The sequence below is a fragment of the Rhinoraja longicauda genome, chromosome 5, assembly GCF_053455715.1.
Source record: "Rhinoraja longicauda isolate Sanriku21f chromosome 5, sRhiLon1.1, whole genome shotgun sequence".
Classification (NCBI taxonomy): Eukaryota; Metazoa; Chordata; class Chondrichthyes; order Rajiformes; family Arhynchobatidae; genus Rhinoraja; species Rhinoraja longicauda.
In genome coordinates, this window is record NC_135957.1 from 15,435,012 (window position 1) to 15,459,006 (window position 23,995).

General features: G+C 49.3%; 2 protein-coding genes across 2 annotated transcripts in view; both read right to left on the reverse strand.

Annotated features, from left to right (window-relative positions):
* ptk7b (protein tyrosine kinase 7b) overlaps window positions 1-1,428 on the reverse strand; it is a 144,296-nt gene extending 142,868 nt beyond the window's left edge. The window contains exon 1 of the mRNA XM_078398946.1: window positions 1,141-1,428. Coding sequence (XP_078255072.1) covers window positions 1,141-1,210 — 70 coding nt within the window. The 5' untranslated portion in view covers window positions 1,211-1,428. The remainder of the gene's footprint in view (window positions 1-1,140) is intronic.
* Window positions 1,429-17,860: 16,432 nt separating this feature from the next.
* mrpl2 (mitochondrial ribosomal protein L2) lies at window positions 17,861-22,074 on the reverse strand. The gene is given in 9 exon segments (XM_078400003.1): window positions 17,861-18,098; window positions 18,548-18,621; window positions 18,968-19,078; window positions 19,638-19,753; window positions 21,121-21,262; window positions 21,816-21,837; window positions 21,839-21,961; window positions 21,963-22,005; window positions 22,007-22,074. Coding segments are annotated over 9 exon segments (912 nt in total). The 3' UTR covers window positions 17,861-17,885.
* Window positions 22,075-23,995: the final 1,921 nt, after the last annotated feature.

A 23,995-nucleotide genomic window follows, 5' to 3' on the forward strand; every position in this document is an offset into this window, starting at 1 on the left:
GTAGACACAAAATGCTGGAGTAACTCAGCGGGACAGGCAGAGATGATGAGGATCATAGGGGTGGATAGTGAGAATCATTTGACTTTTGCAGAGTTGTCCACGATCTGACGGCTTGATTTGAAGATAAGAGAGGGAAGACAAGGATATCTGAAGACCGTTTACCACCAGAGGGTGACCGAAATCGGGAACGTACTCCCCGTCCCGGTGGCGAAGGCAGATACTCTCATATTTTAATATTTAGAAGGGGATTTGAAACGCCGTAGGATACGGGACGAGCGTTGAAAGGGATTAGTATAGATTAGTATAGATGGGTAATTAATGTTTGGCATGAACACAAGCCGGCCAAAGGGCTCCGTTCTCTGCACTAGGACGATGAGATCAATAAGTAAAACGTTTCACAAAGCAACGTTACAATTCACTAGCTGAGTTTCATCGTCTCCCCCGCCCATGTAACTTTTCTAAAACTCGTATAAAATAATTCCAATCGGGCAACTCGAAATATTTTCATTATCACCGTTCATGGCAACTGAAATTAGTCTGCGGTTGCGGCGGCAAGAGTACCGGAATATCATGGCTGAAAGATTTAAAATATTTCAAACTCCGATTTACGATGACATCTGGCTGTAATTATTACAGCAATCACAGCGCGCAGGTCGGGCTCCGGGTATTTTTAAGTGGTTCAGTTTGAGGATTTTTTTAAACAAAAATGGAATAAAACACCTGGATGGAAACAGATAGGCAGTCACCAATCGCCGTCTTCTCTTCACTCGTTGTTACTGGGGTTACGGCAGCGGCTCTCAAACACACATGTTCACACTACATGTATTGTTGCAAACTCTCAAGCCGCGCTGACATCTTGCCTGGAATAAATTCCCTGCAAAGGCGCTGCACGCTCTTTCAGCGGGATGATATTGTATTTGCGTGAAACTACCGACAAGTTCACCGGCACCGTGCCGGAACAGATGATAAAACTTCCAGCAGAAACTCTCCTTTCCGCCAGCCCTGGACTGCGGGGCTGTTGCTTCGTTCGTTCACCCCCACCCAGCGCACGAGCACAAGCCCCGCAGTGCAATGCAATGCAAAGCAATGCAATGCAATACAGTGTAACGCTGGCTCCGGTTCCCTTCTCTCTCCGCTTACCTTGCGCCAGGAGGGCGGCGGCCCACACAGCCGCCGCAGCAGCAGCAGCAGCAGCCGTCCTCTTCGCCATGGAAGCAACAGCAAAAAGGTGGGAGTGAAGCAGAACAAGATGGGGATGGAGGGATCGGGAAGGGGCGGCGGTCGCTGCGGGCTGGGCTGGGCCTCACTGAGCGACCGCCTGGCGCGGCCTGAACACAGCTCGCGCTCCCAACTGTCGGGAAGCTCGCGGGCGGGGGACGCACGGAATCAAACGGTCGCCGCAACCGACCCCGCTCACCGCAAACAGCCGGCGCCGCCTCTGATTGATGGCTTCCGCAACCAATCGCCGCCGCCCTTTCGCCGAGGAGGCGGGCCTGTGCAGCAGAACTGACCAATAGAGAGCTTCGCTCTGGATGCCAGTGCCCGCAGGTCCCCTGTGTGGGCCAATGGGGAGGCGGCGGGGCGGGGCGAGGGCGGGCGCTTCCGGCGGGGCGGGCGGAGCCGCCTTGCCCAGGACAAGAGGGCTTTGTGTCTCCGAGAAGGAAAGGTGAGCGTCGCAGGCTTGACTGATCCTGCAGCGAACACCTACGTTAATAATGTGCAGGAAGGAACTGCAGATGCTGGTTTACATCGAAGATGGACACCAAAAGTTGGAGTTACTCAGCGGGACAGGCAGCATCTGTGGAGAAAAGGAATGGGTCTGAAATCTGAAGAAAGTCTCGACCCGGAACGTCGCCCATTCCTTCTCTCCAGAGATGCCGCCTGTCCCGCTGAGTTACTCCAGCATTTTGTGTCAACTACGCTAATAATTGTCGGGCAACCTTCGCCATGCATCCCCGGGATAGATACCCCGATTCATGAGAGGATTTAGTTGGTTCTCCCTGCAAGAAGCTGGGTAGGATCCTGCAAATGAGACGGCGCTCTCTCAATTTAGTCCCCTCGGGCCGGTCCTGTTAAACCTCCACCGACGGAGTCATTGCGAGCGATGACAAATAGCTGAGAGTTACGGGCTGCACACACGGAAGAACAGAAGGGATTTACATTATGCAGCTGGGGGCTCCTTGCGGCCAGTAAGGCTGGAAAGAGATTAGGGCAATTCTGGTTCCATTTTTAGTCTGCCAACCCCGTCGCAATGTTTGACCATGCTCGTGTTTTCGCCCATCTTGGTGTTGTGCAAGAGAGGCTCCCATCACTGATAGCCGATTCTTTATTTGTGAGACAGACTGGTAATTTATCTTGTTTCAGAGGCTTCAACTTGCATGGACTTCTCAGCAGAATCGCTGAAAAGTGATCAAAGCTGAATGTGGCACTCTCAACAACCTAGAACACATTAGCCGACGAATTTGAACATTGAAAGCATATTGATATACCCGGTTACCACACTGGATGATACTTTTTTTTATCCATTGTGTACTTGGATCGTTATTTATATCCTGTACCCATCCACAAAGCGTTGCACACATTTTGTGCGGGACATTCGTTTATTCGTTTGTACTGTATTGTATTACTTTGAAAATAGGTACACATTGAACGAAGAAAATACATTTTAAATAAGATAATAGGATGGAAGAGAAAAAAACAGTTTAGAGCTGCAGATTACTGTAAAAATCAAAACCTTAAAAGCATCCGATCAGGAAATATTTTCTGTGCAATCGCAGTATATCTCGCTGACCGTTGTAAACTGAGGGTTGAAAATAATCACAAGGAGAAACGGCATCAAGCAAAAACATAGTCAAGATAGACAAAAAACGCTGGAGTAACTCAGCGGGTCACGCAGCAGCTCTGGAGAGAAGGAAAGGGTGACGTTTCGGGTCGAGACCCTTCTTCAGACCCATTCCTTCTCTCCAGAGATACTGCCTAACCCGCTGAAACTCCAGCATTTTTTTGTCTACCTTCGATTTATACCATCATCTGCAGTTTTTTTCCTATCCAAAAACAGTCAATGTTAGCGTGCAGCTATTTTACAACAACCGCAACTAGGAGTTGATGTGTGAGATTACGGGGTCATTTTAGTGAATTTCTTTATAAATTATTGTAGGATCATACGATCATATTTAACAAGTAAAATGGATAAGGGAAAGCCAGTGGATGTAGTGTACCTGGACTTTCTGATAAGGTCCCACACAGGAGATTAGTGGGCAAAATTAGAGCACATGGTATTGGGGGTAGTGTATTGACATGGATAGAAATTTGGTTGGTAGACAGGAAACAAAGAGTAGGAATTAACGGGTCACTTTCAGAATGGCAGACAGTGACTAGTGGAGTGCCGCAAGGCTCGGTGCTGGGACCGCAGCTATTTACAATATACATTAATGATTTAGACGAAATAATTAAAAGTAACATTAGCAAATTTGTAGATGACACAAAGCTGGGTGGCAGTGTGAACTGTAAAGAGGATGCAGAGTGACTTGGACAGGTTCGGTGAGTGAGCAGATGTAGTATAATGTGCATAAATGTGAGGTTATCCACTTTGGAGGCAAGAACAAGAAGGCAGATTATTATCTGAATGGTGTCAGGTTAGGAAAAGGGAAACGTACAACGAGATCTGGGTGTCCTAGTACATCAGTCACTGAAAGTAAGTATACAGTTACAACAGGCAGTGAAGAAAGCTAATGGCACGTTGGCCTTCATAACGAGAGGAGTTGAGAATAGGAACAAAGAGGTCCTTCTGCAGTTGTACCGGGCTCTGGTGAGGCCACACCTGGAGTGTTGTGTGCAGTTTTGGTCTCCTAATTTGAGGAAGGACATTCTTGCCATTGGGGGAGCGCAGCGTACGTTCACGAGGTTAATTCCCGGGATGGCGGGACAGTCATATGATGAAAGAATGGAGCGACTGGGGTTGTATTCACTGGAATTTAGAAGGATGAGAGGGGATCTTATAGAAAATATAAAATTATTAAGTGATGCAGGAAACATGTTCCCGATGTTGGGGGAGTCCAGAACCAGGGGGCACCGTTTAATAATAAGGGGTAGGCCATTTAGAGCTGAGATGAGGAAAACTTTTTCACACAGAGTTGTAAATTTGTGGAATTCTTTGCCTCAGAAGGCAGTGGAGGCAGATTCACTGGATGCATTCAAAAGAGAGTTAGATAGAGCTCTTAGGGATGGTGGAATCAAGGAGTATGGAGAGAAGGCAGAAACGGGGTACTGATTGTGGATGATCAGCCATGTTCACATTGAATGGCGGTGCTGACTCAAAGGGCCCGATGGCCTACTCCTGCACCTATTGTCTATGTATCTATGTACCACGCTATCTGACTATTTGCGTCGATAAATGCTCAAGAATAATATAATCATCCCACACTCTGCGCGATTTCCAATGTCTGACTATATGTTTCCCGTTATATAATTTATTAATTTCTCGTTAAAAGTTAATTGTGAATCTGCTTCCAGGATCCATTCAAATGGAGCAACTCCAAATCTACAGGGGGAATTTAGCGGGTCGAGCGGGATCAGTGAAGGTAAAGGAATTGTCGACGTATCGAGTCGAACCATGTCTTGTTGAGCTGTGTGCAAAAAATGGATTTCATTGTACCTGGTACACGTGACAATAAAGAAACCATTGAACCCTGCATCGGAACTCGCTGAGTTCCTCCCGCCGATTGTTTGTGGCTCCAATTGCAGCATCTGCAGTGTCCTGGACCTCAGTAAAAGTGTTACCATGTTGTTACCTGGTTGTTGTTTTACCAGAATTCCTGTAATTCTCATTTCATTTCTCTCTCCACACTGCCTCCTACCCTTCTAAATTTCTTACCACTAATCACCAATCGTTATTGCCAAATAACTCAACCCCGCTAGAAACGGTGACTTTAAAATGCATTTGCTCCTGAATAGGGCTATTAAACTAGCGCCGCGATTTAACTCTCCCCGGTTAATGTCAGCGCAACTGGGTTTCCGTATTCAGTCTTGGTGGAAATGTCGGTGCGACTTGTGTTCAAAGATTACTGCTTCGGGTGCTAATTAACATCAGGGATCCAGTTCTTTAGGGCTTATCCACGAAACCAGAGCCATTGGAAGTTTCAGTGCTGCCCTCTGCTGACAGTTTGGAAGTTATGTATGATTGTATTTTTGATTATTATATATTATCTGTGTGTTATTGCGTTTACATTAAGATGCAGCAAGTGGAAATTTCATGGTTCCGTTATCGGTACAAATATTAAACACCCTTGAGCTGAGAGGCAGGTGAGCGAACGTGCTCCCAGTTCACACAACGGATCTTGAAGTGGAGTAATTCCAGTATCCATGGGCTTCCAAACCGAATAAAAGCAACCCAAAATAATTACATTTCACGTTTCGCTCAATATCGCCGTCGCAACGTTCGACTGTGCTCATTTTAAGTCATTATGTCCCGTGGATGAATGATAAGAAGCAACCAAAATAATATTAGTGATGCCCCGGCCCTTTTAATTGGCAGCCAACACGTGAAAAATTGCAATAAACACAACAAACAGAAGCGACCCGCCGGAAATTGGAGGAGCAGCACCTCATATTTCGCCTGGGCAGTTTGCGGCCCGGTGGTATGAACGTCGACTTCTCCAACTTCAGATAGCTCCTCTGTCCCTCCCTTCCCCTCCTCCTTCCCAGATCTCCCTCTATCTTCCTGTCTCCACCTATATCCTTCCTTTGTCCCACCCCCGACATCAGTCTGAAGAAGGGTCTCGACCCGAAACATCACCCATTCCTTCTCTCCCGAGATGCTGCCTGACCTGCTGAGTTACTCCAGCATTTTGTGAATAAACAGAAGCGATGCGTCCACTTCACGGCGCCTCCGCCTAAACTACTTGCCTCTTTGTGGAGCAGGGCCCCTACTGTACCAAAGGCTTATCCAACGGATCAGTCCTGCCTGGGCTCAGGATATCTGGACGGAGAAGTTAAAGACATTTCTAACCTGTCCTTTTGCCTTGCCTCCTTCCCCCACAGCAATATCTCTGTATAATTGCATGCCTGCTGGGCATTCCTAGTTACGGCGGATGCACTTACAATTACCACACTTTTATCACAGGATGTACCTCTGAGACAAAGATCACAGGGAAGTCTAAGGTTACAACAGGACATTGATTAACCGGGGAAGTGACCAAAGAAACGGCAGATGGAAATTAAGTCAGACAAGTGCGAAAGTATGCATGTTGGAAAGTTACAGAGTCGGACATACACAGTGAATGACAGGTCCCTCGGGTCTGCTGTTGAACAGAAACATCTAGGGACACAAAGTGGCAGCAGGGGTAGGCTGGCGAAGAAGGCAGTTCCTGGTATCTATATCTAAGGCACATGGTATGCCGCCCGTGGCTTCATTAGCCAGGTTATTGAGGACAAGGGTTAGGATGTCATGTTACAGTTATACAAATTATTAGTTAGGCTGCTCTGAGAGTATTGTGCACAGTTCTGGTGTAGTTCTTGTGCGCTGCAACAGGAGAGCATGCTTGGGAAAGCTGCTTCAGAACCCGTTGAATTGTAAGTAATGTCAAGCGGGTATGCACTTCTAATGTCCCACGCACCTTTCTTTTGGAACAAGGAACACATCAGGAAGTTATGGGAGCTTCACTTGCTATAAATGCTGACAAGAGTGGTTCAGATGGTGAGGGATTAGTCCCCTTCCTCCAAAAAAGCAAGACACAGTTTTCATTCCGTTCCACTGAGCACCTAAGAGCAGACTTCACTCCTCCATGTTCTCCCGGTAACCACGTGGGTTTCCTCCGGTTTCCTCCCACGTCCCAAAGATGCGCGGCTTTGCAGGTTAATTGCCCTCTGGAAAAAAAGGTCCCTAATGTGTAGGTAATGGATGAGAAAACGGAATAACATAAACTAGTGTGAATGGGTGATCTATGATCGGCATGCACACGGCGGGCAGAGGGCCTGTTTCAATGCTGTATCTCTAAATTAAATTAAACACCTGATGCAGAAACCTGCTATCTGGGAACAGATTGTTGTCATCCAGGAGTGGAGGGATGACAGCACTACTCTCAACAGTTAGTGTAGATCTGATGGCAGCAGAATGATCACTGGATGCGGCGGTACTTTATAAATAGTGTACTGGCTTTTTCAGATGTCAACATCTTTTCGACCACAATTGATTCTCCAATAGTGCCCTCACATATAGCTCACAGCTCGCTACCCCAGGTTACTGCATTTCAACATGAAATAGGATGGTTGCCAACCAAACAATTAGGGCCTGATTTTTTTGTTTTAATTTTGTTTTATTATCAAAAAATACTTTATTCAAGAAATAAATATATACAAAACATGTTCCTTCCAAGTAGTATAAGAAGATAACTGCAGATGCTGATACAAATCGAAGGAATTTATTCACAAAATGCTGGAGTAACTCAGCAGGTCAGGCAGCATCTCGGGAGAGAAGGAATGGGTGACGTTTCGGGTCGAGACCCTTCTTCAGACTGAACCCCCAAAGCTCCATCCGACATTCTCGGAGGCTATACATATATTCAATACAGATATTCAATACACCAATTACATAAAAAAATACCCACCACCCTTGCCACTCACGTGGCCCACTGGCGTGGAATCCCTTCCCTTATTTTGAGGAGCGTCTCCACCACACCCTGCCCCTCATGTCCAGCAGCGGAAGGACCCTAGACTGTGGTCCTCCCCCACAGAGCCTTGGCGTTGGCTGCGCCAAGCTTCAGTGCGTCCCTCAGCACGTACGTCTGCAGTGGGCCAGTCGGCAACATTCCCCGACGGACAGCTCGCTCTGTTGGGAGGTCAACAAAGCTCGGGCAGACCAAAGAGCGTCTTTCGCCGAGTTGATGATCTTCCAGCATCACTCGAAAAAATATGGAAGGCTTCACGAATATTAGGGCATGATGGTTCATCATAACTCTCTTCACAGTCACAGAAAAGGACTATTGCATAAGCCTCGCCGCAGCTATGATGTGGGACATTTGGGGAGGGGGCAGTGACTGGAGATTGATAATTGTAACAGATTTTTGTAACAGACAAATTGTAACAGATCTTTGTAACAGACTGGAGATTGAGATTGCAACAGGTCCAGCAGGCCAAGGAGAAGCACAATCCAACCTCACCACTTCAATTAAATATATAGATGGATTTAGAGGGATGCTTAATCAAGATGAAAGATTTTTTTTAAATGAAACTACTTTAGGTGTGTCTCACCCTTGTTCTTTAATTAAAGTATTTTTATTTTTTTCAAATACATTAAATCGATTCCATGCAGCATCAGCAAATGCAGATGTCATACAGCATAGAAACAGCCCCTTCAGCGTAACTCGTCCATGGCACCAGGGTGGCCTATCTAAGCGACTGCCATTTTCCCGTGCTTGTCCCATATCCTTCAACAATACGATAGATACACAATGCTGGAGTAACTCAACGGGAAAAGCAGCATCGCTGGAGAGAAGGAATGGGTGACGTTTCGGGTCGAGACTTTTGCCTGTCCCGCTGAGTTACTCCATCATTTTGTGTCTATCTTCGGTGTAAACCAGCATCTGCAGTTCCTTCCTACACACACCCTCAACAATAAGATGGCTGTGGTCCTTGGAGAAATGAGGTTTCTTGCAGATGCAGCTGGGGTAACTAGGGGCACTGTGCTAAATGCGCAGCGGTAGAGTTGCTGAGATCAGGTTTCGATCCTGACTACGAGTGCTGTTTGTGCGTTCTTCCCGTGAGCTACGTAGGGTTTTACCGGGGTCTCCGGTTTCCTCTGACACTCCAAAGACATACAGGTTTGTACGATAATTGGCTTCGGTAAAATTGTAAATTGTCCCTAGTGTGTGTAGGATAATGTTAGTGTTCGGGGATCGCTGGTCGGCGCGAACTGGGTGGGCGGAGGACCTGTTTCCGCGCCGTATCTCTAAACTAAACTAAATCCTCTCATCTGGCTATGTTACTAATATTTCTTCTGGTGCTTTACGATATTTGAAGCAGATGGATTTGGTCTCCTGTTGAGAAGCTTAAGTTCCTCTGGAGTTTGGATCATCAGTGCGGTGAGATTGTGAAGCTGCATTTAATTGGTAATGTCATGGATTAAAGGTGACGAAAGTATCATGATGGATCTTGTCTTTAGTGCGGATTTTCAAAGTAATTTGATGCATGGGGATCGGAAACGGCATTGGAATGTACTGCACATATAAAGCTCTTTCTTCCAAGTAAATGATCCAAGGACCCATTGCAGTTAACTATCTGTGATCAGTGCAATGAAGCCATACTGGAAGATGCTCCGTTTCAACAGATTTACCAGCCACATTTACCCAGAATCATAATGATCATAATCGTAATTTATTAGCCAAGTATGTTTTGCAACACATGAGGAATTTAGGTTGCCATACAGTCATACCAAAAAAGCAACAAGACACACAACTACATTAAAAAATTGACGTAAACATCCACCACAGCGGCTCCAACACATTCCCCACTGTGATGGAAGGGAATAAAGTCTTATCTTCTTTCCTCCTGTCCTCCCGCGGTCGGGGGAGTCGAACCATCCGCAGCCGGCAATCGAACTCGTCGGGGCGGTGTAAGCTCCTGCATCGGGGCGGTCAAACTCCTGCAGCTTGGAGTTCCCGAAGGCGGCCGTTAACCAGGGATCGCCTGCTCCGAGATGTTAACGTCCGCAGGCTCCGCGGTTTTGGAGCTCTAGAAGTCCCAAACAAGAGGCCGCTAACTCCACGATGTTAGGCCACAGTGCAGATGGAGATACTTGGAAAAAGTTGCATCTCCGTGGAGGTAAGAGATAAGCAGTTTCCCCCACCCCACCCCTTCCTCACAAATACAAAACTAAAGATAAACTAAAACATACATTTTACAACAAAGTAGAGACCCAAGTCTGTAGTCATAGCTTTATTTATACCATTACTCTAACAGGATCCTGTCTTCATCAGCAGGACAGTGGTGAAGGGAGTCAAGAGTTTCAAGTTCCTGGGCATATACGTCTAATGTTCAGTCTTGGGCTCAGCACATTGCTCCAATTACAAAGAAAAATCATCAACGCCTCTACTCAGAAGTGTGAGGAGATTCAGTATGTCGACAAATACTCTATCAAACCTCTACAGGGTGTACAATAGAAGCATGATGACTATTTGCATCACTGCGTTGTTCTGCACCTCGAACGTCCAAGAATGAAGGAGGCTACAGAAAGTGGTGGATGTCGCCTGGAACATCACGGGTACTGAACTCCCACCATCAAAGGGATCAATGAAAAGCCTGCTAGCGATGTCAAAAACCCACACCACCCTGGCCATGCTCTCATTTTGCTGCTAGCATCAAGAAGATGATACAAGAGCCTGCAAACCATAACCTCCAATTTCAGCTTCTTCCCATCAACTATCAGACTCTTGAATTACACTGTATGATCCTAATCACAACCCTACCTCAGCAAAGAATTACTTTGAACGGCACAAGAGTTGCACTACAAACTTTTGCTTGTACTGTTATGGTATGGTTAACTACTAAACTACAATTTATTGTATTATTGATCACTCTATAAAAAGTAATACAGCATGGAAACAGGCCCTTTGACCCAACTTGCCAATGCCAACCAAAATGTTACTTGTACAATAGCCCCACCTGAAGGTTTAGAGGTTTGTCCCTGTAAACCTTTCCTACCCATGTACCTGTCAAAATGTTTTTTAAATGTTGTTATAGTACCTACCTCAACTACATCCCCTGGCAGCTCGCCATATATTCACCATCCCCATGCAAAAAAAAGTTGCCTCAAGTTCCTATTTACAATACAATACAATATATCTTTATTGTCATAGTATAGGGGTACAATGAGATTGGGAATGCGCCTCCCATACGATGCAATAATTTAATTAGCTAGTCAGTATTAATTTAAACAACCTAATGAAACAAATTGTAACAGTTTTAAAACAGAATAAAGTGCAAGTAGATCTGTGCCGGATCACTGTGTGATGTGACCATCCGGCTCAGCAGGACCAGTTCATAGCAGCTATGGCCCTGGGGATGAAGCTGTTCCTGAGTTTGGAGGTGCGGGCGTAGAAGGCCTTGTATCGTCTGCCCGATGGAAGGAGTTCGAACAGACTGTTGCAGGGGTGTGAAGAGTCTTTGTGGATGCTGGTGGCTTTTCTGAGGCATCCTGTGTTGTAGATGCCCTCCAAGGCTGGTAGCTGTGTTCCGATGGTCCTCTGAGCTCTATGAACTACCCGCTGAAGAGCTTTCCTCTCTGCCTCCGTGCAGCTGCGGTACCACACAGGGATGCCATGTGTTAGGATGCTCTCTATGGTGCGGCGGTAGAATGTCGTCAGCAGCTGTTGGGGTAGACCAGACTTCTTCAGTGTTCTTAGGTAGAACAGTCGTTGCTGTGCCTCCTTGACCAGCGCAGCAGTGTTATTGGACCATGTTAGGTCATCCGAAATGTGAGTGCCCAGAAACTTGAAGCTGGACACTCTCTCCACACTGTTCCCATTGATAAAGATTGGGGCGTATTCCCCGTTATGTGACCTACGTTATGTACCTATCTTTCCCCTCACCTTAAATTTATGTCCTCTGGTTCTTGATTCCACTAATCTGAGTAAAAGGCTCTGTGCATCTACCCTATCTATTCCCATCATATTCTTATACACCTCTAGAAGATCACCCCTCATCCTCCTGAGCTCCAAGGAATGAACTACGAGCCTACCCATCTTCTCCTGAAAGCTCAGACCCTCAAGTCTTGGCAACATCCTCATCAATCTTCTCTGCACTCATTTCAGCTTAACAACATCTTTCCTACAGCCAAACAACATATTTCCAATAACAGACACAAAAAGCTGGAGTAACTCCGCGGGACAGGCAGCATCTCTGGGGAGAAGGAATGGATGACGTTTCGGCTCTAGAAATAGTGGAAGCATTGGAGATCATTTTTCAATGTTCTATAGATTCAGGATCAGTTCCTGTGGATTGGAGGATAGCAAATGTTATCCCACTTTTTAAGAAAGGAGGGAGAGAGAAAACGGGTAATTATAGACCAGTTAGTCTGACATCAGTGGTGGGGAAGATGCTGGAGTCAATTATAAAAGACGAAATTGCTGAGCATTTGGATAGCAGTAACAGGATCATTCAGAGTCAGCATGGATTTACGAAGGGGAAATCATGCTTGACAAATCTACTGGAATTTTTTGAGGATGTAACTAGGAAAATTGACAGGGGAGAGTCAGTGGATGTGGTGTACCTCGACTTTCAGAAAGCCTTCGACAAGGTCCCACATAGGAGATTAGTGGGCAAAATTAGAGCACATGGTATTGGGGGTAGGGTACTGACATGGATAGAAAATTGGTTGACAGACAGAAAGCAAAGAGTGGGGATAAATGGGTCCCTTTCGGAATGGCAGGCAGTGGGGTACCGCAAGGTTAGGTGCTGGGACCCCAGCTATTTACGATATACATTAATGACTAAGATGAAGGGATTAAAAGTACCATTAGCAAATTTGCAGATGATACTAAGCTAGGGGGTAGTGTGAATTGTGAGGAAGATGCAATAAGGTTGCAGGGTGACTTGGACAGGTTGTGTGAGCGGGCGGATACATGGCAGATGCAGTTTAATGTAGATAAGTGTGAGGTTATTCACTTTGGAAGTAAGAATAGAAAGGCAGATTATTATCTGAATGGTTTATTCACAAAATGCTGGAGTAACTCAGCAGGTCAGGCAGCATCTCGGGAGAGAAGGAATGGGTGACGTTTCGGGTCGAGACCCTTCTTCAGACTTTATTATCTGAATTATTATCTGAATGGTGTCAAGTTAGGAAGAGGGGATGTTCAACAAGATCTGGGTGTCCTAGTGCATCAGTCACTGAAAGGAAGCATGCAGGTACAGCATTCAGTGAAGAAAGCCAATGGAATGTTGGCCTTCATAACAAGAGGAGTTGAGTATAGGAACAAAGAGGTCCTTCTACAGTTGTACCGGGCCCTGGTGAGACCGCACCTGGAGTACTGTGTGCAGTTTTGGTCTCCAAATGTGAGGAAGGATATTCTTGCTATTGAGGGCGTGCAGCGTAGGTTCACTAGGTTAATTCCCGGAATGGCGGGACTGTCGTATGTTGAAAGGCTGGAGCAATTAGGCTTGTATACACTGGAATTTAGGATGAGGGGGGATCTTATTGAAACATATAAGATAATTAGGGGATTGGACACATTAGAGGCAGGAAACATGTTCCCAATGTTGGGGGAGTCCAGAACAAGGGGCCACAGTTTAAGAATAAGGGGTAGGCCATTTAGAACGGAGATGAGGAAGAACTTTTTCAGTCAGAGAGTGGTGAAGGTGTGGAATTCTCTGCCTCAGAAGGCAGTGGAGGCCAGTTCGTTGGATGCTTTCAAGAGAGAGCTGGATAGAGCTCTTAAGGATAGCGGAGTGAGGGGGTATGGGGAGAAGGCAGGAACGGGGTACTGATTGAGAGTGATCAGCCATGATCGCATTGAATGGCGGTGCTGGCTCGAAGGGCTGAATGGCCTACTCCTGCACCTATTGTCTATTGTCTAGACCCTTCATCTTTCCCATAGCAGCTTGACCAAAACTGAACATAATACCTCAACTGTGGCATCACCAACGTCTTGTAACGTCTATACTCAATAACCTGACTGATGAGGCCAATGTGCAAAAAGTCTTCTTGACCATCCTACCTGTCACTTTGCCATTTTCACAGAACTATGTACCTGCACTCCTAGATCCCTCTGCTCTACAACACTCCCCAGAGCTCTGCCATTCACTACATAGGTCCTGCCCTGGTTTGACTTTCCAAAAGGCAACACCTTGCACTTAACTGCATTAAACTCTATTAACCATTCCTCAACTCACTTGCCCAAGATCCTGCGGCAATCCATGATAATCATATTTGCTATCCATATTACTCACTTTAGCGTCTTCTGTAAACTTACTAATCATGCCATCTACATTCTCATCAAAATCGTTGATAGAAACCACAAACAACAATGGGCCCAACACCCTGGAGCGCACCACCAGTCCCAGGCCTCCAACCTGAAAAACATCCTTCTACCATTGCCCTCAGTTTCTTTTCATGAAGCCAGTCTCTATCAAGTCGGCTAGCTCTCCTTGGATCCCATGTAATCTAACCTTCCAGAGCAGCCTACCATGCGGAAACTTATCAAATGCCCTGCTGAAGTCCATGTAGACATCTACAGCTTAGCCCTCACCAAACATTTTAGTTAAACATAGAAAATAGGTGGAGTAGACCATCCGGCCCTTCGAGCCAGCACTGCCATTCAAAATCATCCAAAGTCAGTACCCCGTTCCTGCTTTTTCCCCATATCCCTTGATTCCGTTAGCCTTAAGAGCTAAATCTAACTCTCTCTTGAAAACATCCGGTGAATTGGCTTCCACTGCCTTCTGTACCAGAAAATTCTGCCACAAAAGGTTACTTCTTCAAAGACAACTCAATCAGATTTGTGAGACATGATCTCACACATACAATACCATACTGACCATTCTTAATCAGCCCCTGTCTATTCAAATGCATATATAGGCACCCCCTGACATGTAATCGGCAAGTTACGACAGCTGGTGAAGGAGGGGTCGCTGGTGCAGATCAGTGGCATCGACTAGTTTTAAGGTGAAACGACACAAAATGTTAGAGTAACAGCAGACTGAGTCAGTCTGAAGAAGGGTCCTGATCCAAAACCTCACCATGGATGCTGCCTGACCTGCTGAGTTACTCCAGCATTTTGTGAATAAATACTTTCGATTTGTACCAGCATCTGCAGTTATTTTCTTACATAATCCTTACGTAAGTCAGGGAGTATCTGTACATCTTATTCCTCAGAATACTCTCCAGTAACTTGCCTAACTCAGATGTCGGCTCCCTGATCTATAGTTCCCATGTTTGTTTTCTTGCAGCCCTTCTTAAATAGAGGCACAATATTAGTCATCCTCCAGAGTTCCAGCACCTCACCCGTATCTAATAATCATTCATATTTCTCAGCCAGGGCAACTGCAATTTCTTCTCTAGTTTCCCACACTGACTTCAAAATCCAATCATGCTTGCAAGATTTATCTACCGTCATATGCCTTAAGATGTTCAGCACCTCCTGAACCATAAAACTGATTCCTCAAAACACGTCCCTTAGTTATCCCTAGTACAGTTTTATGGTCGAGGAGGTGCTGAACGTCCTAAGGCATGTGAAGGTAGGTAAATCTCATAGGACTGATCGGAAATATCCAAGGACACTGTGGGAAGCTTGAGAAGAAATCTGGGGTATCCAGGGCAGAATATTTATTTTTCCAAACAACTGCCACTAAGTAAAAATAATTTTGAGATAACTTGTTGTAAACCTTTACATATATAATATTCCTGAATTGATTTGGAAATGTTTATTTGATTGTTAAATCTTACCCTGAAAAGACCTACTTGCTGCAGTCTAATTATGTGTTTCCATTACAGAGTAGTTGTTTCATTTCACTGCCACAAAACTAAAAATAATTTTGGAATATCTTGATGTGAACCACCACTCTTTGGATTTCATGTTCCTGAATCGATTGGAAATGTCTTTGATTGCAAAACATTACCCTGAAAGGTTATTGCAAAGTGCATCAAAAATAAATCTACTTGCTCTAAAGTTTAATTTGGTGTTCCCAATTCATAGCTATGTTTCATTCAACTGTCACTAACTAAAAGAAACTTTGGAATTGCTTGTAGAAAACTTTCTTGTATTTAATGCTCCTGAATTGATTGTAAACTTTTATTTTATTGTAAAACCTTTCCCTGAAAAGTTATTTCAAAGTGTATCAAAAAGAAAGCTACCTGCTGCAGTCTAATTTGGTGTTTCCAACGCAGAGTAGTTATGTTTTATACAACTGCAACTAATTGAAAAACTGTCACTGCGTCTACTGGTTCCCCTTTTATCAACCCTGTTTGTTTTGTCCACAAAGACTCCGGCAAATCTTTCAAACAGAATTTCACTTTGATTAAATCATGCTCACTCTGCTCAATTGTCTTATCATTTTCTAAAAGTCCACTGATACCTCCTCACACATTCAGTGTTCTTTCAATGTCAGAATAACAGGCAGTAGTTCTCTCCCTATCTTTAGGAGTGATGTTAGCCTTGTGGTTTTCCAGTCCTCTCGATTCTCCATAATCCAGAAGATGTTGGTATGATATGTACTCAGAGGGTAGTACATATGTGGAATGAATTTCAGAGGAAGCTTTAGAATCGGGTCCATAAGGGAATATGGATTTTAAAAGGCATTTCAACAGATGCATGGATAGGATGTGGGCCAAATGCAGGCAAATAGGACAAGGCCAGTATGTCAACTTCGGCATGAATAAGGTGGACTAGATGGCCTGTTTCCATCTGTACAGCTCCTGGACTATGACTTTCATTAGGAGCCCGTTTTGACTATGACAATACATTCTTAGTTAAATTATTTGAGCCAACTGTTGGCTGGAAAACCCTGTTCTTACACCTTGTTTCACTGTACAGGCTGGTCCTATTAGGGAAGTGTATGAAATCAGTGACCAGTTTTGAGTGTTTTCTTCAAAATGGGAGGGAATATTTTCAGTGAAAAAATCTGAGGGAAGGAGTTGCACCAAAATTTGTCCCTCCAATTTTAGAATCTTCAACTTCAGAAAATGAGTGTCAGCATTCATTTTATCCATGCCCCTCATCATCTTTCACATGTGAATAAGGTTACACCTTAGCCTCCTATGCTCCAAAGAAGAATACCAGCCTCTCCCTATAATTCAAGCCTGCAAGCACAGGTAACATCCTGGTGAATCTCTTTCACACCCTTTCTGACTTAATGGCATCCTTCCTATAGCTGGGCAACCCAAACTACGTAGGTTGAGATAATCCAGGGAATTTTAGGCCAGTGAGCCTCATGTCAGTGTCAGTATTGAAGAGGATTCCTTAGGATAGGATTTACTCCCATTTGTATGTGGTAGGTCACGTCTTATTAACTTGATCAAAGTATTTGAGGAGGTGACAAAGATGATTGATTGAGGGTGGGGTGGTGAATGTTGTTTACAGGCATTTTAGTAAGTCATTTGACCCATCCCCCAGTGAGGGTCAGTGTGTGTGGAACCCGTCCCCAGTGAGTGTCAGTGTGTGTGTGGGACTCTGGGTGTCTGGTAAGGGGACTGGGGGAGAGGTGGCAGTAATGAAGCATTATGGATGAAGGGTTGGGTGGGTGAAAAGGGGAGTGCAGTCAGGGTCTGAGTCCTTGCAGTCTGCCCAGGCTGCAGTGTGAGCTGGTGGAAGCTGTCACTGAGCCTGCACAGCTAGGCTTGGACTTTGCCCACTGCCCCATTCTTACCCACCGTCCCGGCCCCACTTAATCCCCCAATTCAGTCTCACACACGCTCAGAACAAGGCTCGCAAGTCAGATCCTGTCCCAGAACTGTACAGTCCCAAGGTTGGCCCATTCTACAGAGTGTAGGAAGGAAATAGATCAAGAATCTACCAAATAGATCAAGAATCCTTGACTCTCAGTCAGAAGGTCTCGACCCGAAAGGTCAGCGTGCCCTGCTGAGTTACTCCAGTACTTTGTGCCCACCCTAAATAGCCCTGATTCCAACTCTCCCCCCACTCCCTGTACATCCCCTGGTGTCCCTCCGGCCCAGTGAGCTCCCACTCCCAACGGTCTGGCACCCCACCCCTGAGCCAGCCGCAACACACCACCTGAGCTGACCCTCCCACCAGCCTGGTGTATTGCACCCACCCCCCGAGATCACGCCCCCTCAAGCCAGCCCAGCCCCCGTTCCCCCCCCCCCCCCCCCCCCACCGCCGGCCCACTCAGGAACCCAGAGTCAGGCAGCCTCCTTCTGATGCTGTTTATTTTGTGTCCTCTCAGCCGGCGGGGGCTCGTGAGGGTTGCTGCACGTAGCTCTTCATGGGGGCGATTGGCCGGATCTTCCGCCCTGCCCACCCCCCCTTCCGTTGCCACAGACCACTGCTCGGCCGCCGGCCCAGCCAGCGGTTGCAGCCCGCCTTCCCCAACACTCGCTTGTTGTGGGCAACGTTGGAGACCCGGCCCACCGTGGCCACACACGACTCCAGCACCTGAGGGGGAGAGGAACACGGTGTGAGAAGGGGGCAAGGGGGAGTGAAAGAGAGTGGGGCCGGGGGAGGGGAGCGTTAGAGAGTGGGAGACAGGGGGAGAGCGAGAGAGAGAGAGGTAGAGTGAGGGAGAACAAGAGAGAGAGGTGGAGAGTGAGAGAAAAGGGGGGAGCATAAGAGTGTAGGGATGAGGGAGGGAGAGCGAGGGAGAGTTGGAGTGCGAGAGAGGGGAGGGAGAGAGAGTGGGGGGAAGGGAGCGTGTGAGAGCGGGGAAGAGAGGAATCATGAGAGCGAGGAGGGGGGAGTGAGAGAGTGAGGGGAAGGGCAGGTGTAAGAGAGAGCAGAGTACGGGGAGCGTGAGAGGGGGAGGGGAATCGTGAGAGAGCAGGGGTGACAGGGGGCGAAGGACGAGGGGGGCTAGATGAAGCAGAGAGAGCTCGTTGAGGATTTACCTGAACCTGGCGCTTGGAGGGCAGCTGGACGATGGCGGTACCGTTCACCTTCCTGAGTAACAGCCCACAGGTGCCTGTGAGCGAGAGAGAGAAAGGCTGTCAGTGGAACTGAAGTGGGGATGGGGATGGGGGAACGAGGCAGGGGTGAGGTTGAGGTTCTGTGGGGTGTGGAGCCAGAGTGTGGGGTGGGGAAGGGGGGAGCAAGTGACAAAGGGGCCTGGCCCAATGCGGGGGGGGTTAAGGGAGTTTGGTTGGAGGCCGGGGTGGTTTCTCTGGTGGGGTTGGCCCAGTCGGTGGGGGTGGTGCAGCGTTTGGTCGGGTGTCGTCGGTGAGTTTGGGGGGGGGTTGCGGTGTTTGGTCGGGATTCTGGTCGGTGAGGTGGGGGTCCAGTTGGGTGGGGGTTCTGCGAGTGACTCTGACCTGCAGCTCGGATATACTGTGCTCCTCGTCCCGGCTGCAGCTCCAGGCTGTTGACCAGCGTTCCCACGGGGAGAGCTCCCAGCGGGTGGGCATCCCCCTCCCGGGCCGACACTACGGGAACATCAGCATCTGGTGACCCCCACCGTACCTCCCCCAACCACTCCCTCCAGCCTCTCCTCCACCCTATCCCCAACACCAAGCTCCCCCCCCACCCCCCCAGCTTCTCACCCCACAGGTGCCCAGCCCTTCCCTCCCCACGCTACAGGAGTGTCCAGCCCTTCCCTCCCCCCGTTCCATAATACCCTGGCCCTCCCCACGTCCTCCCCGTGCCTGGGAACCCTACTCTCCCCCATCTAACTCCCAATACCAGGTCCCTCTCCCCTCGAACCTGCTCTGAGACAGCGGTCGCGCTGTGACCAACTCCCCCCAGCAGTGAACTTCCCCCTTCCACCCTCGCTTGTACACCCCACCCCACCCCACCCCCCACAGCTCCACCAAGGGCTGGTCTTTCCCTCTGCTGTGTCTCCACAGGCGTCCCCTCGTCAGAGTGGCAGCTCGAGACTGTCCAGGGCGAGATTGCCCACCTCAGCCCCAGCAAGTACAAGCCCAGCTGGCCAGCCTGCCCGCTCCAGGGATCCACGTGACCGAGGGGGGAGGGGGTAACACTCACCGGCCATCCTGCCGATGTGGCCCGAGGTCTTCAGCAGCTGGCCGGCCTGCATGTTCTCCGTGGCAATGATCCAACGCTTGCGGGTCCCACCGGCCAGCAGGGCGATGTCCGCCGACCTGTACACACACCGCCCGTCACCATCCAGTCTCTCACCCTGCGGCAAGCCCCGACCCCACCCCTACAGCCCACCCTCCCACCCCCTGCAGCCCCCCCACAGCCCACCCCTGCAGCCCCCCCACCCCTACAGCCCCCCCACCGCCACCCCACCCCCCACCCTACAGCCCACCCTCCCACCCCTACAGCCCACCCCCCACCCCTGCAGCCCACCCACCCCCCCCCTGCAGCTCCCCCATCCCTACAGCCCACACCCTCTGCCCCCTAGAATCAGTTGCCCCACCACCCCTTGACCCCCTAACAGTCTGTCACCCCTCTGCAAGACTGTTTCTCCCTCCACTCCGTCTGTCCCACCTCAACAGTCTGTCCCTACCCCCACTACCCCCGACCCACCCCACCAGACCATCCCACTGACACCCACCCCCTTCATCACGTCCCAACCCACCCATCAGTCATGAGTGTGTGAATCTGCCGTCAGGATCGTGACCCACGGCCCTCCCTCTCCCTGCACCCTCTCCCTGCACCCTCTCCCTGCACCCTCTCCCTGCACCCTCTCCCTGCACCCTCCCCTGTACCCTCCCCTGTACCCTCCCTCCCCCTCCCCCCTTCCCATGCACCTCCCCTCCCCCTGCACCCACCCTCCCTCCCCTCCTCCTCCTCCCTGCACCCCCTCCCTCTGCGCACCCCTCCCTCCCCTTGCACCCCCTTCCTTCCCCCTGCACCCCCCCCTCCCCCTGCACCTCCCTCTCACCCCCCTCCCCCCCTCCTCCCTCCCCTGCACACCCCCTCCCCTTGCACCCCCTCCTTCCCCCTGCACCCCCCTCCCTCCCCTGCACCCCCTCCCTCCACCCCCTCCCTCCCTCACACCCCCTGCACCTCCTTCCCTCCCCCTGCACCTCCTTCCCTCCCCCTGCACCCCCCTCCCTCCCTCTCACCCCCCTCCCTCCCTCTCACCCCCCTCCCTCCCTCTCACCCCCCTCCCTCCCTCTCACCCCCTCCCTCCCTCTCACCCCCTCCCTCTCACCCCCTCCCTCCCTCTCACCCCCCTCCCTTTCACCCCCCTCCCTCCCTCTCACCCCCCTCCCTCCCTCTCACCCCCCTCCCTCTCACCCCCCCTCCCTCTCACCCCCCCTCCCCCTGCACCCCCTCCCTCCTCCTGCACCCCCCTCCCTCCCCCTGCACCCCCCTCCCTCCCCCTGCACCCCCCTCCCTCCCCCTGCACCCCCACCTCCCCCAGACTCGGATGCATCACACCCCCTCCTGTATACCTCTTCCCTCTCCCAGCCTGTACCCCCACCTATCCCTTCCACCTCCACACCGATTCCACCCGTCCTGCCTCTGCCCCCCTCCGAACCATTGCCGGACTAACCTGCAGGGGTCGTAGCGAACCTCCAGCACCTTCTCCTCGAAGGCCTGCCCCTCGGCGTGGGGCTGGAAGCGCAGCCGCTGGAAGTCGATCATGCGGTAGCGCTGCTTGTGTCCTCCGCCGATGCCGCACACCCGCACCCTCCCTGCAACACACGGCCAGAGCCGGCTCAGTCCTCCATCACCCCCCTCCATCCCCATCCTGACCCTTCACACATCGCATCACCCTCCCCAACAACATTCACCCCACAGACCTTCTGTCTCAGCTATCGATCACCAACCAACCATATCCCTAGTCTCAACCAGCCATATACCTGCCGCGGCACGGCAACCCTCCCCTCCTCCACCCCTCCCAGATGGTCCCAGGAAAGAGGAGGAGGGATAAGGGACCTGTGAGGGGGGGGGGGGGGAGAGCACCCCACGAGAGGGTAGGGGGCAGTGGAGGGGAATCCAGAGAGGCGGGAGGAGTGGGACTCAGAGAGAGAAGGGGGGGTCCATGGAAAGGGTGGAAGGGACCAGGGAGGGGGGAATGGGGAAGAAGGGAGAAAGGACAGGAGGTGGGTAAGAGGACGAAGGCGGTGGGGGCAAGGGGAAGGGAGGCGGGGGCAAGGGGAAGGGGACCCCGGGAGTTGGGAATTGAGTTTGTCCACAGTTGGAGTGGTCCTGCGGTGGGCCTGCAGCCTCCCTGGGGACACGCACCGGTGTGGTCCCGCCCACCGGTCCTTCTTCATGCCGATCGGATGGATGGTGTACTTGTTGCACTGCTTCCAGTCGCGTCTGTTGTTGCTTAGGCTGGCCGAGCCGTGCAGCCCTCGCTCTGACTGCAGAGAGGCAACGGCCAGGGCCCGGGGACCGCAGCCAGCTGAGTGCTGCCCGGGGCAGGGCCCCCCAGGCCCAGGCAGGGCGCCGGAGACACAGCCAGGCCGGCCAGGCCCCGCACCAGCCCAGCTAGAGCCATGGTGACGGCAGCAGAGTCAGCAGCAACTCAGAGGCCCTGCGGAGAGACACCAGAGGCACAACATCAGCAAGAGGGGATGCAAGGAACTGCAGGCGCTGCAATATTGAAACAAAACACAAAGTGCTGGAGGAGCTCAGCGGGTCAGGCAGCGGAGGGAAATTGGTCTAAAGAAGGGTCCGCAACCCAAAGTGTTAACCTGTCCATATCCTACATAAAGGCTGCATGTGCCGGTGGGTTCCTCCAGCACTTTGTTTATTATTGTCACATGTGCCAAAATTACAAGCTTTGTTTTTCATGCTTTCCAATTAAAATACCATATGATACGATAGAACTTTATTTATCCCAGGAGGGAAATTGGTTTCATAAGATACATGAAACACGAAATTAAAGTGATGAGTGGAAAGGATTGGAGATGTGCAAAGATTGGGGGGGGGGGAAGGAGAGTCAGTCTACCTCATGACAGAAGGGAGAGTAGTTGTACAGTTTGATAGCCACAGGGAAATAGGATTTCCTATGGCGTTCTGTCCTGCATCTTGGTGGAACCATGGAATACTGTTCATAAATACAATCAAGCTGAACTCAAGTGCAAGTACAATAGGTAGAGAAAAAGGGAAGATACAGAGTGCAGAATTATAGTCCAATATCCTCAATTGGGTAGTGTGAATCGGACAGTACCACAGCTTACGGAAGGACCGTTCAGAGGTCTGATAAGAGAAGGGACAATACTGTTCCCGAGTCTGTGGTGCAAATTGTTGATATAAACCACAAACAGCAATATGGACTCAGTACTGATCCCTGAGCACACCACAAGTCACAGGCCTTCAGTCCGAAATAATCTTCCACCATCACCCTCTGCTTCCTTTCACAAAACCAATTCTCTACACAGTCGGCTATTCTCTATGTGATCTAACCTTCCAGAACAGCCTAGCGTGCATCAAATGCAAGTTTGGCAAGTCCAGATTGAAAAGAATTCCAAAGCTTTTATACATGCAGACATTCCCTGTGAGCCACAAACATAAACTTGCTCTTACATAAACAATTTGGTACTCAGTCCCCTAGTGCAATCAATTTACGTTTCCAAGCTGTATCACTAAACTAACCTAAAGAACACTTGCTCAACATGCGAACACTCACAAGGTGCTGAGGGGGAGCCATCACTGAGGGGCAGACTGCACATGGGCACACCTTACCCTGACTGACAACCTAGGGGGGGACAGAGAAACACCTGCGAATCTTGGTGTCTTCCCCATCCTGTGCTCACTGCAGACTAAAAATTACAAACTCCAAAGAAGAAAAACGATAGTACTTTAAACTCAAAAGCATTCCAAACTCTCCTTCCCCATCCACCACTTACGAAACGCGACTTGCAATTTAGCCTCTGGTGGGACCTGCTGGAAAAGCAACAACTAAACGAGTGATGTGCCGGTTGAGTTCAACAGTCCCGTAACTCCACAGTCGTCCACTGGAGGGCTCGCAGGCTCACAATGATCCATTCCCTCTGAATCCGATTAAACTCAGACATGCACGGAACGTAACTCTCACAGAAGTCAGGTAGCGTCTGTACATTAAATTCAAGAGGATGTGAAAATCCAAGCACTGAAGAACAAAGGAGGATGCAGCAAGTGGCAGACATTGCCTGGTCCATCACGGGTTCTCCCTTCTCTGTGGAGATCAAGGAATATCAGGAACGTTGCCTCAAAGAGGCAACTAATATTAAAGACCCACATCACCCTGACCAAACACTCATCACTGATATCATCAAAGACCCACATCACCCTGACCAAGCACATCACTGATATCATTGGGAAGGCACAAAAGCCTGGGAACCTACACGTTCAACAGTTTCTACCCACAAGGTCATGTGATAGGAGCAGAATTAGTTAATTTGGCCCATTGTCTACTCCGCCATTCAATCACAGCT